Source organism: Scomber scombrus, chromosome 12 (assembly GCF_963691925.1).
Source record: "Scomber scombrus chromosome 12, fScoSco1.1, whole genome shotgun sequence".
Lineage (NCBI taxonomy): Eukaryota > Metazoa > Chordata > Actinopteri > Scombriformes > Scombridae > Scomber > Scomber scombrus.
This window is the reverse complement of record NC_084981.1, coordinates 4,675,772-4,689,416: the sequence shown is the minus strand read 5'-3', so window position 1 is coordinate 4,689,416 and position 13,645 is coordinate 4,675,772. Positions and strand designations below refer to the sequence as shown.

At 42.1% G+C, this 13,645-nt stretch overlaps 1 protein-coding gene across 1 annotated transcript in view; it reads left to right on the top strand.

Moving 5' to 3' along the window:
• Positions 1–11,839, top strand: part of LOC133992263 (regulating synaptic membrane exocytosis protein 1-like) — a 38,709-nt gene extending 26,870 nt beyond the window's left edge. The window contains exons 15-24 of the mRNA XM_062430981.1: positions 2,729–2,794; positions 5,047–5,162; positions 5,409–5,527; positions 6,500–6,660; positions 6,739–6,953; positions 9,574–9,736; positions 10,635–10,747; positions 10,959–11,060; positions 11,182–11,321; positions 11,621–11,839. Coding sequence (XP_062286965.1) covers positions 2,729–2,794; positions 5,047–5,162; positions 5,409–5,527; positions 6,500–6,660; positions 6,739–6,953; positions 9,574–9,736; positions 10,635–10,747; positions 10,959–11,060; positions 11,182–11,321; positions 11,621–11,839 — 1,414 coding nt within the window. The remainder of the gene's footprint in view (positions 1–2,728; positions 2,795–5,046; positions 5,163–5,408; positions 5,528–6,499; positions 6,661–6,738; positions 6,954–9,573; positions 9,737–10,634; positions 10,748–10,958; positions 11,061–11,181; positions 11,322–11,620) is intronic.
• Positions 11,840–13,645: the final 1,806 nt, after the last annotated feature.

The window sequence follows — 13,645 nt, the reverse complement described above, 5'->3', positions numbered from 1 at the left end:
TATATATAAAATATGGAAAAATGTAAAGCCATGAAAAAGAAGAGAATTGCAATGACCTTATTTGAGCTGGAAAGACTGAAAATCCAACCGTTACAGAGAGGGTAGGGGTATAAAGAGACGCAGTATCATTTCATATTTTGATAATAGTTTTGAACTCGGTCAGTGCTATGTATCTCTCGTTTGTCATTCTGACAGAAGCAACACTACAGGTAACCAGAGTAACCAAGCTACCTTTGCTACCCATGAGCAGGCTATAGTGGTGCTGCCACAACCTTCAAGGTGGAATATGTTCTCTAGAATTATTGTCCCACATGTAGTAGTGAGTGGATTATTAAACTATTTTGACAGTATTTGTTTGGGTCAGGGAGCGTATTCTTCATACGACTGCATGCAACAAACCGTAACGTCCGTTCTATGACAGTTGAGGACGAATACACTTACCGTTACACCCCTAGATTTCAAGGTATTGGTACACTGGCATTGTAAAATTTGACCATGTTAAAAATGGTCTGTCAACTTTCAAGGCTACTATTTAAAAAAGATAAATATCTTCTCCCCCAAAAGATGCCAGCATTGTCTGCTTAATGGGCAGTTGCAAACAGGAAAAAAAGAACACCTTTTTAATCTGACCAGATAAGGTGTTCTAGTATGTGGCCATTGCTTATGAGAATGCATGTGTGCAGTCGTTATTGCCCTCTTATACATATTAGATGATCAACCATTTTTTCCCCCATCTACACATAGAAAATCTTTCTCCCATTCCCTACCCCGGAGACGTCCCGCAAGTCCCAGGATTCTAATCCAACATGCTTCCCCTGAAGATGACAGGTACCCTTTTGTGGACCCCCAACTGCTTCCTTCTAGAGCTTGACTTGTGCCTTAAAATCTGGGGCCCACTGGGGCCCAAACTTGAAACTTTTCCTGTTCAATCTCAGTGGAAGTTGACAGGCTTTTTATGAGAAAAATGTAATACATCATCAAATATGTTACCATTTTTCTTTTTTTCTCTTTTTTTATTACTTTGATCAATGTAAGGAACTCATTCTCTCAAACCTTACTTAAATCCTCTAGGTTCAGTTGGGTCTTATTAGGTGCAGGCAGATGTCAAGCTCTACTGTGTATTTGCAGCTTTTGCCAAGCTTTGATATTTCTGTGTACAGCTGGAAGTGAATTTGTAACCTAAACTACTGCAACTCTTTCTCTCTTCTCTGATAAAAGTACTATGTGGAGGTAGTGACTTTATCTTGTATCAAATTAAACAAACACAATTAGTTTGAACTTGACTCAGTTAAATATGAAGCTACAGTCTAGTGATGGTTAGCTTAGCATGACTAGAAACAAGTAGATATAGCTAAATCTCCAGGAAGTTACCGCTCCTGCTTTAGAAATAGTGTAGCATCTAGCTCCAGTTTAGCCATTTTACACTTCTTCTTCTTTTTTTTTCTTTTTTTTCTTTTTTTTGTACACCTTTTTACACAGTTTTGTACATATTAAATAAGCATAATTTAAAGTGCTGGCTAGCACTTCTCTGTTTCCAGGTTTTATGCTAACCTAAGCTAACTGCCAGCTTGCTATAGCTTCATATTGAACTATTCCTTAAAGTATCTTAAAAATTGAAATGATTATTTTCTTGCAGCCAGTAATAGTTGAAGTTGCAACTGTGTGACTTAATGTTATTTGATCAAATACAAGATACAATCACTAGCTGTTCCTTTGTAGTTTAGCTCTCCTTTGCTAACCCTGAGCCCCTGACACTCTATGTGGTGATGAATTAGTTGTACACAGTGAGAGTGAACCTGATTTACAACTTAGAACTTGTCGAACCTGTTTCACTCACATTGTGTAAAGGGTCACTTGTATGGCCCTGTAGTTTGTGGGTGGTGCTTTCTGGTTGTTTGCACTTTGACAAGAATTGTAGTAGTAGTTTTCATCCCTGGTTGTTGTAGTAGTTTTGTCCCTTTTTGGTATTCTATCTTTTCTTCGCTTTGTATTTAGCCTGGGTTTGTGCTCTTTTTGAACATGTAGTTTGTTCTAGTTATGGTGTGAACCCCTGCCTTGTTGAGTTTGCTTCCTGCAGTCTTTCAGAGTGTACTCTTTGTTCTGAGAATTGCATTTGCAGCTTCTGTGTGCCCGCCTTCTCTTCTCGGTCTTTGAGAAGTCGCTGTTTTTCAAGGCTTAGTGCCAGGCATTGACTTAAAATTCACGATGTTCATAATTCATAAGTGTGGCTGTGTGTGTGTGTGTGTCTGTGTGTGTGTGTGTGGCGGTGTATGTATCATCCTTGTCATCTTCATGTCCATGAATGGAGGATATGGATGCAACTTCCCACTCAAGAGAATTTAATTCACCTCAGTACAAAGAGGTACACACACACTTTCATACACGCACGCACGCATGCACGCACACACACACACACACACACACACACACACACACACACATACACACATACACACATACACACAGTTACAGATGAAGCATGAGTATGTGGCACTCCTTATTCATATCACCACCATACCATCCATCACAGCATGCCTCCTATTTCCTGTTTTCCAGATCATAAACTTATAAGGCCAATGACAGCCCCCAGACAGAGTCAGACTCTTCTAAATCTAAATGATTTATCCTCCTTCATGCTCTCTTCCATCCTCTCATCCACCATCCATCCATCCATCTTTTTTTTCTTTCTGTTCTGTGTTGTCCCCTTTGCTCATCCACCATTCTCCAGGCAGCCTCGGACCCTGGAAACAACTGAATGTCACACTCTTGGCAGGAAGCTCTCTGACAGTAGCAGGTAAGGCATGTACTGTAGGCTCAGCACAGGGCAAACAGTAGTGTATGAGGTCAATAGTAAGCAGAGGTTGAAATTACACAACCAATCTTGAATTTCATTTTTAAAAACTATTCTAGCTTCTCAAACCACGGATGTGTAAGATAGCTGTACAGTTGGAGGCAACTGTTGTAGACATTCAAAAAGGTATTGAACCAAATGGATCAAATTCCATTAGTGAAATTAGTATTTTCGTGGAGGGTGTGATGTTAAAAAAAATGTATCTGCTGATTTACACAAGTCTTTCACAATGTAAGTCAAGGGAAAAAAGTTTTTTTGAGACAGTGTGCATCATGTGACAGATGCAGAAGTTGTAATAACAAGATTTGACCACTATGTCAAATTGGCTTCAAAGGTTTAAGTAACTTTTGAGGAATTTAACACATACTCAAACTTTAGTATGAGGTGAGATTATGGCAGTTTTCGTTGGATCCCCTCGTGGTCAGAGAACATTGATTTGTGTGGGAGGTGTTCTAATGGTGTGACACATCAGTAGTTCCCCTTTTGAACCACAGTGACAAAGCAGAACACCAATTTAGAGCTGAAAGGGACATAGAGACAACCTGCAATATGGGTTAAGGGATACATAAGTGGCACAAAAAAAGCCTGTATGATACTATAATGCTGTATCAATGCTGTCTCCTAAACTATTTTTTTTTTTATACAAATAAAATCTCATGGCATCCATCTAGTAGTTTTTGAGGCAATTCTCTAAAATCAAACAAAAATATCAACCTCATAGTGGAGTTAGAGACCATGTTATCTTTAGAAGGCAGGGTTGGATGTTTAGATGTCGATCCTTCATAACCTTCATTCTTCTACATAGCTCACTCTTCAATTCAGATTGTTTAGCAAATGAAGGTAAATGCTGCCTGCCAGCAAGACATTTTGCTAATGTTTCATTTAATTTGATTTACGTTTTATTTATTTGTATTCTGTTGCTTTTTGTTTTTCTTTTCTTTCTCCATTTTTCCTCAACCCCATACTTTTCTTCCCCTTTCTGTTCCCCGCACTGCTGCTGCTTGTGCGCTGTGTTGCGGCTTTGGGTTTGTATGACACTCGTGTGTGTGACTGCGTCGCATTTGTTTGTATGTGTGTGTGTGTGTGTGTGTGTGTATCAGAATCAAGCCCACCTCCATCTTAAGAGGCTCCAGAGGAAAGAAGGCCTCACTGCGGCCTCTCGGTAAGGGGATTCCCCTTCTAATGAGTGCGTTCTCTCTAACTATCCCAGTAACACAGAGGCACATGCCCTCTCATTTACTGTAGATATCGTGCTGGAGAGGAACAAGACGAGGCTGCTCTCTCACTCCTACATACTTTCCTCAGTTTGTGTATGTGTGTGTGTGTGTGTGTGTGTGCTTTACGTGACCTCGGACGCTGCTGCTACTCTATATTTGTGTATTTACTGTATACGTGTGGTGTGGACATATGTGGTTTTTATCTACTGTAATCGTGTCATATGAGTGGACGTGTAAGTGCAGTGTTGTGGTCCGTGTTAAATTCCTGTGTTGCATATTTTTGCTCCGTTCCAGTGTCCCTTAAGCAACATCTGAAAGCTTTTACAGAGGTAATTTGTAAAACACACGAGTTACTAAGATCTACATAAGCTTTGGATCGTGTATTTTAGAAATAATGATTCGATTAAACATTAGTCATTTATTACATTGCCTTATTCTAAGTACAGCGGCTTAATAAAATGACTATAACATGCAGAAAAGACAAACCTGGGAAAGTGATTGCTGTTCTTGGATTCTTCTGTGAGAGTGGATTAGAATGAATGACCGTCTGCAGACATGGTGGGATTTGTGCTTGAAGGCTTTTCTTTGGTAACACCTTCTCTATGTGTGTTTTCACCGTCTAAATCTTTTTTTGCTGCTCTTTTTTTGGCAACAGGATCCCTCACTTGTCAAACCCCAAAAGCTTCTCTTCGTGAATATGTAGTCAACACCGATTGGTCGCCGATGCTTTATAGCCACATTCTGTTACTTAATGTTTTCACGCAAATGTATGAAAAGTGCGTTCCTTCAAAATAAGACGAAGCGTCAAAGAAATGTAACGTCCAACCATCACCAGCACACTGGTTCACACATATACTGACCCCAATTCCGTTTTGTCTCCTTTTTTACTCCCATTCTTTTCATCTTCGTTCTCCAACCCTCTCTTTCTCCATCTCTCCTTCCCTCTCTCTCCATCGCTATCATGTTATTTTGCGTTAGGGGCCACCTCCAAGGCGGTGTGTCTCTTTCCTCCTCAGTGACGTCCTCCTCGGCCCGCAGGGTGAGGCAACTCCCGCAGCTTCCCCCCAAGGGCAACACCGCAGAACAAGGTGGGTGTGTGTGTGTGTTTTTAATGCTGAATCATGCAAGTGTTGAGTGACTTGTACACTGTTCACAAGTATCTACTTTATGTCTCTTCCATGTTCTCACTGATGGCCACACATTTGGGACAATTTACAGTGCAGCGTCTGGTTAAATGGGAGTTAACTAAGTTTTGTGTGTGTGTGTGTGTGTGTGTGTGTGTGTGTGTGTGTGTGTGTGTGTGTGTGTGTGTGTGTGTGTGTGTGTGTGTGTGTGTTCAGCCCTGGTAGCAGAGGAGCGCGTTCGTCAGCTCCAGCAGAGGGTTCATTCCAACCGGGTGTCAGCAGCCACCACTTCCAGCCAACAGGACCTGGACAGATCCCTGAAGAACAAACGGGAGGTGGGCCTCAGCCCCCTTTTTTTTTGGCTTCACTCAAGTCTGACAGTTCACTTTATAAAAAACTCATCAGGAGAGTGGAGGAGGACTATAAGGCTTCCAGCTGGATATTACAAGCCGTAATGTTGCTGAAGTGCATCGCAGCAAATTTTACTGTTTAAGAAAGTAATAAATTATGTTACAGTAATGATGGAGACCACTCAATAGAATGAATTGGTTCCAACCGGGCAGTCACTCAAGAATGCGCCTAACACCTTTTAAATACTGAAATGTAAGATCCATACCGGCTGGTTTTTCCCAATCCCCTAACTTACAGAAAACTGACAGCTTAATGGCGATATCTTGTCTTTTACACATGTGTACATGCCATTAGTAGAACTTTATTGTATGCATCGTGAATATGCTGTCTTTGTGATGCATTACGCTGCCCCCCCCCTCTCACATCCGACTGAATGTGAAACGATTTAAATCTGATGTAGATCATCAGCACAGACGGGCTAAAACATCCAACAAGTAGCAGTTAATGCTTTGATATATATTAAAATACATAAAGGTTAATGATGGAGGGTGATCAAGATTTTGAAACAGTATTTTGATCATAAGATGAATGGATTTCTCCTTTGAAACCAATAATAATACTAATACTGTGCTCTAACCAAACAGACTGACAATTAATACATTAACTAATGTATTAATTATTTCACCATAGATATGTTGTAATTAACATGTAAACTACTTATTAACTAACAGTCACAGAAATGAATGACTGGACCAGATCTGATAACTGCAGCGGGCTGATGAAAGCACTGAGACTGGACCAAAATGGTGAAGAATATGAAACCAAAACCATGTGCTGAAAGATACCAAAATGCTTATTAGAGCTGAAGGGAGTTTCAGAGTGAACGACACCTTTCACATTATGTAAAATATTGACCATCTACTCATCTCATAGCAACAATGTGTGTTTTCCTGCAGCTCTATAAGGACCAGAGGAGGAGCAGCGAGAACATCTCCCATAAGTCCTCAGACAGTGATGTCAGCGACGTGTCAGCCATCTCTCGAACCAGCAGTGCCTCTCGCATCAGTAGCACCAGCTACATGTCCATCCAGTCAGAGAGACCCAGGGGACGCTTCAGGTAACAAACACATCTACGCTATACACTAACTACGCCCGTTGTCACGGAGCGATATTAAATAAACGTGACTGATTTTAGCCGGGCCATTCGCGCGACGGGCCGCCACATGATGAAAAGCACCAGCGTGAGCGGCGAGATCTACGGCATGGATCACGCAGACGGCAGCCAATCAGACACGGCCCTCGGAAGCCTGGGAAGCGGAATCAAAGAGCGGCGCAACAGCCTCAGCCAACGCGTGGTCGCCATCCTGCCATCCAGACGCAGCCGGAGCACCTCGCAACTCAGCCAGACAGGTCAGAGAACGTCTCAAGAAACCATCACGCAAAGAAAGATACGCCTACGTTCCACCTAGATCCTCAATGAAGGTCTCTAAAGTTGCTGTGTGTGTCACTTCATTACAAAATCCCTTTCACAATCATTTTAAGACATTAATATAATTACTGTAAATAAATAACAGCACTGCCAAGAAGATTGGCAGCCTCGAAAGACATTTATTCCGTTTCATATTGCGAGGTAAACTTTCCAGAGTCTTTGCCAGCAGATCATACACAAAGAGAAAGAATGATGTGCAATGTTTATCCTCTCCAGTAAAGCTGAAGCAGCTGGTTTTACTTTAAAGGTTATTCATCAACTTCTCTTAAAGCCACTTTATGTCGAATTTTTCTGTGATTATAGCGTCTTCCAAATCAGTCTGATAGCATATGGTTTTGTTTGTAGACAAAGACTATCCCAGGAGGAAGAAGCACATCGCTGTCTGAACTTATCAAATTCTACACGTATAGTGTTTTTTTTCCATAACTGGAGCTTACTGACTCATAGCTGAACCTGTAGCTATTGTCTGGGGTTCTGCTTGTGTTTTCCACTGTCCTCCGTCCGCTTTCGATATAAGTTCCGGGAGGGAAATTTTTGGAAGCCTTTAGGTTGCTACTAAATCAAGCTCCAGGTACTCACAGAGGGGGGGAAGACGCTCAGCGCTGTCATTTGTGATAACTCAAGCAGATGTGTCACATCTCAGTTACAATAAATACAATAACACAGCAGTAAGCACGTCCTCGGTGATTCATGTTCATTTTATATAACAAAGAACTATGGACAACACATTTTTGAACAAAAGAAGACATCTGTCTGCTATCACCTTGTCATACTTATGTCTATATACAGTACAAGTCAAACATTTGGACACATCATCTCATTCAAGATGTACACGTGATCCTTCCCAGTTTGTAAAATACAGTGGAAAACAAAGCAGAAGCAGCTATCTTTTAGGTTCAGGTATAGGAAACTACTAGTCAGACATTGTAGTAATGAGCCCTTATATGAACCCTTAAACTGAACTCTTTGACCTCAAACCTCACTTAAGCTAATGCTGTGTCTCAAATCACATGCTTCTAATAGTACACTTCTGTTAGTACACTGTGCTACACTTCCGCTACATAGCCAAGATAGCAACCCTGTAGTGCGAAAAGCATCCATAGGTCCACACTCAACTTTAAGACTGTTTTGAGCACACCATCCAGGTACTTTGAGACACAGCATAAGTCTCCATCATGTTTACACACTTCAATTTTGAACAGAAGCTGAAGTAATGATAGCACAACAACCCAAGGCAGAGAGCAGACACCTACTAAGACTGTCACACAGGGAGCTTTACCAGTGTATCCACTGTTGCTGTTTGTTGTTGTTGTTGTTTATTGGACTTGTTGTTGTTGTGTGTGTTATTTCAGAGGCGGCGGGTAAGGCGGCGGACAGACAGAAAGGTAAAGCAATAGTTAGAGAGACAGACAGTTTTAGAGGCAGGTAGACACACAGTGTAAGATAGAAAGACACACTTAACTGCAGGTAGATGCTCACAAACCAACACAGCATGATATCATATTACACATGACTAAAAACATTTAGAGGGTTAAATACGCTATGTAGCAGCTGTTAGACACAACCTTTCTGATGTCTCTCTAAATTGTAATGTGAGACATGACTTCAAGTACAAGTATATTAAAAAAAGCATCATAATAAAACATCATAATACACTTTTTACCGTCACAGACAGAATAGCTCAAACTGAGGCAGTCAGGGAACCACAGAAAGAGAATACAACAAGAGAGAGTTAGAGAGTAGCTTTGATTGACAGACAAAGATACCACTTCCAGTCCTCCCCGAACTCTGTCTCCGGCACGCTTCCTTACTCCACCCTCTTCTACCACCATCATGTTTAAAGGCTGGTTCAGTCTTAGAAGAAGCCTGGCTGGGTCCATGGAACAAATTCACACACAACAAATTTCAAGACTAAATCTGACTTGATATCCGTGTCTCATCACCTGAAACACTGGTTATGGTTCTTTTAAGTTTGACTTAAAACAGCAGGCTTTTAAAAAGAGCTGAACTCTTCCTTTAAGGTTGGATGTACACTTTATGATCTCCTCAACCCCTCAATCCCTCACTTACCCTGCCAAACACTCCAGATCTACTGTAGGTGGACTGACTGAGTCATATTTACATCAACCACATCTTCCTGTAGTGACCTCATCAGCTAATATAGCAGGTTTTAAGGGTTTCATAGATTTAAAACACCGATTTGAAATGTGTGAATATGTTGGTGAGGTCACCATGGAATATTAATTTGCATGGGATGGCCTGCTTAGAGATTAGATCTCAGCCTTTAGTTATCAGGCTTGTCAGAGTTGTTTCCTTGAAAACAATTCAAGTATGAATTAAAAAAAGAAACAAGTTAGTGTCTGAAAGTTCTTACCCTATATTATATTATAGTCTATATCCTGCCATGTCCAAATGATGGTCCAATTAGAATTTTGGGTATGTATGACATGAGATGCCTGATAACTGACAACACCCTTGGTTACAATGACACATACAAAAAGACCCGTGGCTTAACACCCCGTTCTGTGTTTGGCATTGAAGCTCCGACAGGTAAAAAGGTCGGTAAGGGGGGCAGCAGCAGCATACAGAGGAGCGTGGAGACTGGCATGGCGGTGGAGTACCCACGAGGAACGACAGCCATGAACCGGCAGGCCAGCAGAGAATCAACCGACGGCAGCATGAACAGCTACAGCTCTGAGGGGAAGTAAGTACACACTGCTCCAAAGTATTGGATGGATTGCTATAAAAAAAAGAAGTCCTTTAAAGGTATCTCTTAAAGGGGAACTATACCAGTTTTACTCAAAGTGTGTTTCCAAGTGTTACTTACTGCATCTATGAAACAAGTTGTATTGTCTTTTGTGGCTTGAAGTGACTGACAGTGGTTATGCTGTACAGCTCAAGGCTACAATAGCATGCAATATCTACTAGCATAATCTGTTCAGTAGAGTGAATTGACTTGAGTTGCATTGTGGGTAATGTAGCCCCCAGCTTCTGATAAGGAATGTGTGGAATTAATAAGACAGTGCTATGCTAAATCAGCAGAGTACTCCTTTAACCTTTTACCTAGTGCCATCATCAGGTCCACATTTTAATTTGTCCAATACATTAGTTTATGACCAGCTATCTACAGAACTAATAACATTCCTGTCAGCCTAAATTGTACTTTGTGTTTAGTGCTAATTACCACATGTTAGCATGCTTACATGCTAAACTAAGATGGTGAACAGCATAAACATTTATCTGCAGACACATCAGAATTTTAAAAATGTAGCATTTATTTCTATGCTCCACTGTAGCTACGTTCATCTTCAGAAAGGCACTTGTGTGTCTGTAGACTCTTAGTTATTATGTCAGAAGGTACCTGGTAAAAGGCAGCCAATTGTGACAGACATAGGTAGTAACCAATTATATTTCTTATTCAGTAGCTTAGGTTGCCCTCCCCCAGTTACTCCAAAAAAGACTCAATTATGCAAGAAAGACGTTGAGAGTAAATATTATTTATGTACAGGTCATAATATCTGTTGTATCTTGCAGTAATCTCGTTATAGGGACAAGGTGATGTGGGAATTACTGAATAATTTGTGTGTGTGTGTGTGTGTCAGTCTGATCTTCTCAGGGATGCGGTTGGGTGCCGACAGTCAGTTCAGTGACTTCCTGGACGGTTTAGGTCCTGGTCAGCTGGTGGGCCGGCAAACACTGGCAACACCTGCCATGGGTGAGTGATGACACCACACGTTTTAAATTTCCACGATTTTGAAGTTTAAACAATTAATTTTATGTTCATATGGAATGTGCAAACAAGCTGCCACATTAGTGTCAGTCTGTTATTACTAATGTTTTTATCTGTGGGTACATGCTGTGAGAACCTGGGTACGAGCAAAGATCTGTCTAAATGTGGTCTGTTTGTGTGTTTCTCATACACACAGGTGATGTTCAGATCGGTTTGATGGATAAGAAAGGCCAGCTGGAGGTGGAGGTGATCAGGGCACGAGGCCTTACCCAAAAACCAGGCTCCAAATCCCTCCCAGGTAACAGTCACACTCAAACCTGAGAAACAGCACTTATTGTCTGATGCCTGAATGTAAAACACAACCCAACATCATTTCTCTCTCCCTTCCTTCTTTTTTAACTCCATCCCTCCATCCCCAGCTCCCTATGTCAAGGTGTACCTGCTGGATAATGGATCTTGTAAAGCCAAAAAGAAAACTAAGATTGCACGAAAGACCCTGGAGCCCCTCTACCAGCAGCATCTGCTCTTTGAAGAGGGTCCCCAGGGCAAGGTGCTTCAGGTAATTGTGTGTGTGTAAAACATTTAAAGTTAACGTGAAACTAACGTGGACTTGACTCATATTATGTGAGCCCTGATTTGTTTTGAATGATATCAGACTTACTTGAACTCTCAGAACTTTGAGACTTTATATTTTCCTGTTCTATAAACGTTAATCCAACATTCTTTTAAAGCAGACAGACTTGGTCATCCTAGCATGACTTATTGGTGCCCTCATGTGTTAAGAAATGATTTACACACAGTCATAATGTGTTTGTTTACAGTCACTAGTTGTACTAACCTCTACGTTCTCTCCTGTAGGTGATAGTGTGGGGCGACTATGGACGATTGGACCACAAATGTTTCATGGGTGTAGCACAGATCCTATTGGAGGACCTGGACCTCTCAAGCACGGTGATTGGCTGGTACAAACTGTTTCCGCCTTCCTCATTGGTGGACCCTACATTAGCTCCGCTCACGCGGCTGGCGTCTCAGACGTCATTGGACATCTCAGGACCGCCGCCCGGCGTTCGGTCCTAGTGACCGGAAAGGCGACCGCAAACCCCCCCAATATACCTTAAATGACAAAATCATGGACCACAGCTACTGGACCACAACTGAGCAGAGGGCGTGATCACGCCCGAGGACGACAACCAGAAGCCCTCGGTCAACCAATGAAAAACCAGACGGAGAGACAGGGAATGAGAGAGAGAGAAAGAGAGAGAGAGGGAGAGACAGAACTAGCCAATCAAAGCTTAGCTGGAGTCTGACAATCACGTCTCACACCTTCCCTCTTCCTCCTCCTTGCACCTTTTTGTTTTCAAAGCTTTGCTTTCTTTGTTTCTCCTCTGAGCTGCAGCAGTGGAGGTTTCTGTCCACGTTCATTATCGTTCACTTCTCTCTCTTTCTTTTGTCCTTCCTTTCTCGTGCAGCCCCTGTCAGAGCACCCGATCAAAGTGGAGTCCTCCACCCAGTAGCCCTCCAGCCAATCAGAGTAGAGCTCACAGCTAGGCCACAGGGATGAGTGGGAGTTAGTAAAGTAGCAAACTGATGCAGCTTCATGCAGCTGTACCGTCACACTGAGGTTGGCTGTTGTCTCTACCGATGTTACCATGGTAACAGTGTCGGTGTAGATGAGCACGAGGGGCAGCGGTTTGGCACGGTTTGGTAACCTTTTTAAGGAAAGGGAGCCTGCACACGCACGTGCACATTCTTAGCCTTGTTGTGAGATATGAAAGCAAGCACAAGAAAAGCTGGACTGCTTTATTCAGACAGAGACAAAACACTAAGTTTTGTTCTTTGTCTAATCAAAGAAGAAAGAAAATCGAGGCCAAATTTAACTATTTCTTTTTTTTAATTTCTTTTTCATTTGGGATCACTTTTCCTCCTTTGTTTTGCCTAGAGTTCAGAATGGTACCATAAGGTGCAGACTCCCTCTGTGTGTGTGTGTATGTTTGGTTTTCGAGCGATGCTGCGCCATAGGCCGACGATAAAGGTCAGGTCACATTCGCCCGAACACCCTTTGCCCAACTTCCACCACCAACACTACTACCCCCACCCCCACCTCAGTCTCTTCCCCTCCCTGATCCCTCACACTCCCCCTGTAGGAGGGAGCAGCATGACTCGGGGGACGCCCCGGCCCCCGGCCCCCAAGCTGCATGCACGTTTCTTTTGTTCCATTTGTTTAGTTTCCGTTTGGTTCTCTACTTTTTTGTAAAATCAAAGACGAGACAAATTAACGAACAATTCTCAAAAAAACAAAAACAGAAAAAAAGACTAGACTATGTGTGTTAGTTCCACATACTTTTAGGCCAGCTTGTATGTTGCATGTTCTTGTACAGTTTGCTCGTACTGAATATGAATACAAACCGAGAAAAGCCAAGCCATCCCCGCCCCCTAACAGGAGCGGACCAACGGGGGGGAAATCAACTCCGCCCAGGCCACGCCTACCACTCTGGGTCTAAATATCCGTATTAGGAAGTCTCCGGAAAAAAAAAAACTTCTCTTTGTTTCAGTTTTTTCTTTGAACCCTTTGAACAACAGTGCTGTTCTGTAGTACTGAGCATACTCGAGCCCCTGGCGTCACTGAGGCTGTAGGTGTCTAAACTGTAGTTTAAGACAGTCGGGGCTAGAGACAGAGATAGAGAATGTGCGTATAACAGCTAAATGTATATGAAGTATCATTATGAGTTTGACAGAAATTATAAAGATATAGATATATGAATATAAAAAGAGTGTATCTGACTGTACACCCGTCACCAACACACACACACATGCACACCTTGTACATACAAATCAGGATGAGCGGCTTGAACTTAAGTTATGAACAAACAAAACATCGCTGAC